The 5,538-nt window shown below is 35.6% G+C and overlaps 1 protein-coding gene across 1 annotated transcript in view; it reads left to right on the forward strand.

The window, feature by feature from the left end:
• Cdh18 (cadherin 18) overlaps positions 1–5,316 on the forward strand; it is a 393,131-nt gene extending 387,815 nt beyond the window's left edge. Inside the window, exon 12 of the mRNA XM_028767586.1 lies at positions 4,826–5,316. Within this exon, the coding sequence (XP_028623419.1) occupies positions 4,826–5,316 (491 nt within the window). The remainder of the gene's footprint in view (positions 1–4,825) is intronic.
• Positions 5,317–5,538: the final 222 nt, after the last annotated feature.

The raw sequence follows: 5,538 nt of genomic DNA on the forward strand, positions 1-5,538 counted from the left end.
TGGGAAGGGGAGAAAGGAAGGGAAGGGGAGAAAGGAAGAGAAGGGGAGAAAGGAAGGGGAGGGGAGAGGAGGGGAGGGGAGGGAAGGGAAGGGAAGGGAAGGGGAGAAAGGAAATGAGTAACATAGATTGTATGAAAATCAAAAACAAAAATGGTGTCAAAGGACAAAAAGAAAAATGAGTTATACAACAGATCTACAGATAATGCTAGGAGAAACTTAGAGGTTAAATAGCTTTATTAGCAATTATTGGTGACATTCAGCCACAAGGCACCTGGTGTTTTAGTGCATTATACCAAGACCCGATTCATCACCGAATTAAGAATTTTCATTTAGACTTTTATAGTAAGACATAGAATAGAAGAAAGCAGAAGTTAGACCTTTGAAATTGTGTTCCTATGTATACTCATTGACAAATTGTTAATGTCTTTAGGCATCAAAACGTATTTTTTTTGTCTTTAAAAAATAAGAAAAATCACACAAATACACACACTGAGACACAGAGACATAGACACACACAGACACACAGAGACACAGACAAGCAAAACAGTACCAAACAAACAAACACCAACACAATAGTGGCAGCAACAGAAGCTATGGAACGTTTACTACTCTAGAGAATGTCAGAGAACCCAATGAGCAATCTTCATGTCTTCCAAAATTTTGTTGTTTAAAAAAAAAAAGTTCATCTGGGAAAGACATGTTCTTCTACTTTCATTTTTACTATCATATAACTAAGTACTCTAAGACCAAGAATTGACAAATGGGACCTCATAAAATTCCAAAGTTTCTGTAAGGCAGAGGACAATGTCAATAGGACAAGACGGCAACCAACAGATTGAGAAAAGATCTCTGTTTCTGTCTTTCTCTCTCACATACACCCACCCAAATATTGGGTACATATTTAAGAGATATAATTTATGTAATGAATGGGGGACCATTTGGAGCTGTATTTAGTTTCAGAACTAAAGTTCAGCACTTAAATTAAGGGATCCCCGTTCCCACTGAGGAACCTCGCATGGATTTTCAACATCATTCATTTATTGGCCAGAGACACCAATATAGTTCTTACTAGCCTGCAGCTACTCACAAACAGTGACCAATTCAGGAGATGACAAAAAATTATGACACCATTAGTGTCTCCAAGATCACGTAAGAGCACATGGATTTGGCATAATCATTCTCATACCGTTCAGTAATCTTGAATATTAAGAAATATTAATAAATAATTATAAATATAATTTGTTGATAAATAACTGATAAATATTAATCAATACCATTAGCATAGACTAGGTGGTATGAGAATGAACTGAGAACGCTAGAGAGGGGAAAGCAGAAGTAGAGGGAAGGGGAGAGAATATGTGAAAGAGCAGAAGTCTGAGCAGTTACTGCCAATCTGTTCTCAATTGAATAATCCCAAGAGACTCTCAGTATCTGAGTTGGAAACTTTTCAGTGAAAACTGCCATGACCAGAGGCTGCCAGTAGCATTTGTGGAGCTAATCAAAATAATCACTGTGATTGTTACTTCATTTCTACCACATTTAATACCAAGATATTTTGGCATATAAAAGGATCAACAGACATTTAGCGATAAACACATCTGTGTTGATATCCATTGACAGAGAGTATGTTTTGATTCAGCATACAATATAAACAAATGCTATCCACAAAAGGGTTATGGATGAATCTGGAAGCCCTCAAACAGTCCAACTATGGGAATGATAAAAAGATTCATAGGAAAAATAATCTAAAATGCCAGTGCAAAATCTAGTTACCTAAATTTGCATTTCCTTGACAGTAAAATTAATAAATGAAGCAGAACAAATTTACATAATTTTTTGTTTATAAAAAATATTGAATCAAGGTGGCTGGAAAATTGTCTTAGCAGTTAGTAGTAGTTGCTTTCATTTAAAAAAAAAAAGAAAAAAGAAAAAGAAAAGAGAAAAAAAAACCTGGTTTCAATTCCCAGCACTACCTGCTGTCTCCATCTGTGATGTCAATTCTGGAGGATCCAGCATCATCTAGTGGCATCTGTAGGTACTGCATGCAAGTGATGAACAGGTTTACATGCTGTGAAAACACTCAAAATTATACTAAATAAGTAACTTAAAAATATATATAATATTAGTATCAAAATGTAACAGCATGTCTATGATGGATGTCTTGTGCTCATAACATTCTGAGTTCAATCCTCAGGATAATATAAACCAGGTATGGAAGAACACATCTGAATCAAAGCACTCATGAGAAGCAGGTGGGAGAATCAGGAATTCAAGATCGATCATCCTGCCTTGTAAAGCGAGGAGGCTTGAAATCCATAAGAATGCAACTCAAAATTACTTAAGTAACAACAATAAAAATAATCTCAAAGTCTTTGTAACTTTTTAAACTAAGAGAATAAAAGTAATTCACCAACTAAGGAAAAGTAAAAAAGAATTAAAACATGTCAAAAGTACAACAAATTATTGGGTTTCCATGCTAGGTTATACAACTAAAATCTACTTTCAAATATCCCAGGATGATTTTTAACACTAAAGAAAGAAGGCAAGTTCACTCATTTTATTTACTTTATAACAACATGACTCTTTGATATTGTATTTCACAAGGACATATTTTAAAATGACATACCCATATCATATTCATAATTCCAAAGACTGTGTTCATTATTTAAATACCTTAATTTGATTTCCAGGATTTCAAAAAATTATTTGTCCCTTTAAACCTGCGTATAAGTAATATCTTTACTCTTGATCTTAAAATGATGTGCTTTTGTTTATGGTGTTTGATTGTAACTGTTTAGTTTCAGTTTTAAATACTCAAGATGTTCTCAAGAAAAATTAGGTACAGTACTAATATTAAACCAGAAATTATTTTTTAGCAACACTTAACAGTAATGTTCTTAGAAATGCTATTTGTACCATAAGGAGTCACTAGTCACCTAGCATAATGCTGTTTTCATGGAAATATCTTTGTTAAACAATCAACCAAGATTCTGATTCTGTGTAGAGTATTTACTTAATGTCACCTGCTCCAAGAATAGGAGTTTGTCAAATATGAGTCAGAACAGCTAGGGCCCTGATCTAGTCTGTTTGTTTCAATTTTCTTCTCTGAGATAACTTGAATACGCTTGTATTTAGAAAGGCAACGTGTGTCATATGAATATAAATGGCACATGAATATAATGAATATAATGTCACTCTGAAAGCTATGCAATGGAATACTTACCTGTGTTGTTACTAATAGTATGTGTGTATCAGCTACGGGAGTCACTGGTTACCGATAGTTAATTCCTATACCTATGTGAAAAACCTTAGATTCAACGTTTAAATATCTTCTTTTATATTTTGAAGCAACATATTATCTTGAAGAAATAGAAGGTGGCCCAGCACTTAAAAGTACTTGTCCTTCTTGAAGAGGACACATGTGCCTTCCAGCATCCATTTTATAGCTTAAACAGGCTCTATCTCTGTTTTCTAGTGTCCATGGACCCAGACATGCATGCAATTCACTTACATAATGCATGAACAGAACATATATTCATAAAATACGTTAAGTAAATCTAAAAAACACTCATCTTGAATATTTTCTTAACTTTTGCATAAAAAATACACATAGTAAGTCACAACTTAAGAAACAGTATTATCCTCCACATTTAACTATATAAACGTGATGCACCCAGGTGTTTAAGCATTTATGTAGAAAAGAATACAAATGATCTTCCTAAGTCTGTAATTGTGTTTATATTTTTGCTTTTTTTAAAAAAATGTGCATGAGTTTCTATAACAAAGCTTAACATAAGTCCTTTTTTATTTGACTGAGTATAAAGGCATGAAACATTGGAAAGTGACCAAAGCCAAGTGACCAAGACTTATTTCTATGACTTTACCCAGTGATTGCAACATTGGTAACTACTGTTGGTGAAAGACCCTAAAACGCAGTCTCATTGATCACGTGCTTAAATGTGTGTGTGTGTGTGTGTGTGTGAACTAGCATATGCACCCAGTGTTTTCATCGTAGAGTGGGAAATCCTACTACAAATATCTTTATCCTTGGGTTGACATTGTTATTTAAGCTCTCAGTTCTATCTAGTATCTTTCTCAGTAAGTCTGGAGCTTGTTGGACTATGTTCCCCTCGTGTTAGCCTCTGCTTCTTCCCTTTACACTTGAGTAGAACCTCAGCCCTTCTGTGAGGAAGACTTAAGTTATAAGAGGACTATCACAAAGTGAACAGTTTCTATACAGTATACATTGTGTATAAATAAAAGTGAAAGAATCCTGCAGCCTTACAGAAAAGGGTCAGATATTAGTTCCTGATAATGTAATTCAAAGACGTAAAATACAAGAGAAACCATATACATTAAAGCTGCATTGCACTGACTTTCTACAAAAGGACCAAACTTTCAGAGTTGAAAAACTTTATAGATCTATTTCCTAATTTCTGCAAATCTACATAAAATTATTATGTGTGAATTATTAACACAGATTTATTTTTCCAGTCAAAACTTTGTATTGTTTTCTTTCCATCACACTAGGGAATGGAAGGTTATTGTTTATAATGTACTGAGAATCAAGACACAAGTGTTAGCAAATGAGAATATTAAAGTTTCTGAGATCAGCAAATCTACAATGACACGTTGAAGCTATCGGTTTAGACAGTCTCTGGACTAGCCAAATGTTTATAGCATTATTCAGTAGTGTGCAGATCAAGGTTGTGTTGTTATGCGATCCTAACCCTAGAGAGTGTAGGAAATAGGAACTGGAAACTACTGACAGCTACCCCGAAGTCCTTCTCTCTGTTAACTTCACTTATTTCCATTTTTTCTTCAGCCATTGTGGTCCTTTTTATCACCCTGAGGCGCGGCAAAAAAGAGCCCTTGATCATTTCAGAGGAGGACGTGAGAGAGAATGTGGTGACCTATGATGACGAGGGAGGAGGGGAGGAAGACACAGAAGCCTTTGACATCACTGCTTTGAGAAATCCTTCCGCTGCGGAGGAGTTCAAGTACCGCAGAGACATTCGGCCCGAAGTGAAGCTCACTCCCAGACATCAGACATTGTCCACCCTGGAGAGTATAGACGTTCAGGAGTTTATTAAGCAAAGACTCGCAGAAGCAGACCTGGACCCCAGCGTGCCCCCTTATGACTCTCTTCAGACTTATGCCTACGAGGGTCAGAGGTCAGAAGCTGGGTCTATCAGCTCACTGGACTCCGCAACCACACAATCGGACCAGGATTATCACTACCTTGGGGACTGGGGGCCCGAGTTTAAAAAGTTAGCTGAACTCTATGGAGAAATAGAATCTGAAAGAACAACTTAGGGGGTTAATTTTTTTTTTTTTGGAGCTATGTAGGATTTGCTTCCTGACCAAGTGGAGATATGACCTCAATATGACAAAGAAGTCGAGCGGAAACAGTACTTGGAACTGAGCAAGCTGTACACAGCTCCTGTAGAAACAAGTGCCCTTTTTATGATCAAAAAATGGGTTATTTAATTGGAAGAAAATCAAATATTAAAAATAATAATAATAACAGAGAAAAAG

The sequence above is a fragment of the Grammomys surdaster genome, unplaced genomic scaffold, assembly GCF_004785775.1.
Source record: "Grammomys surdaster isolate TR1022 unplaced genomic scaffold, NIH_TR_1.0 174, whole genome shotgun sequence".
NCBI lineage: Eukaryota > Metazoa > Chordata > Mammalia > Rodentia > Muridae > Grammomys > Grammomys surdaster.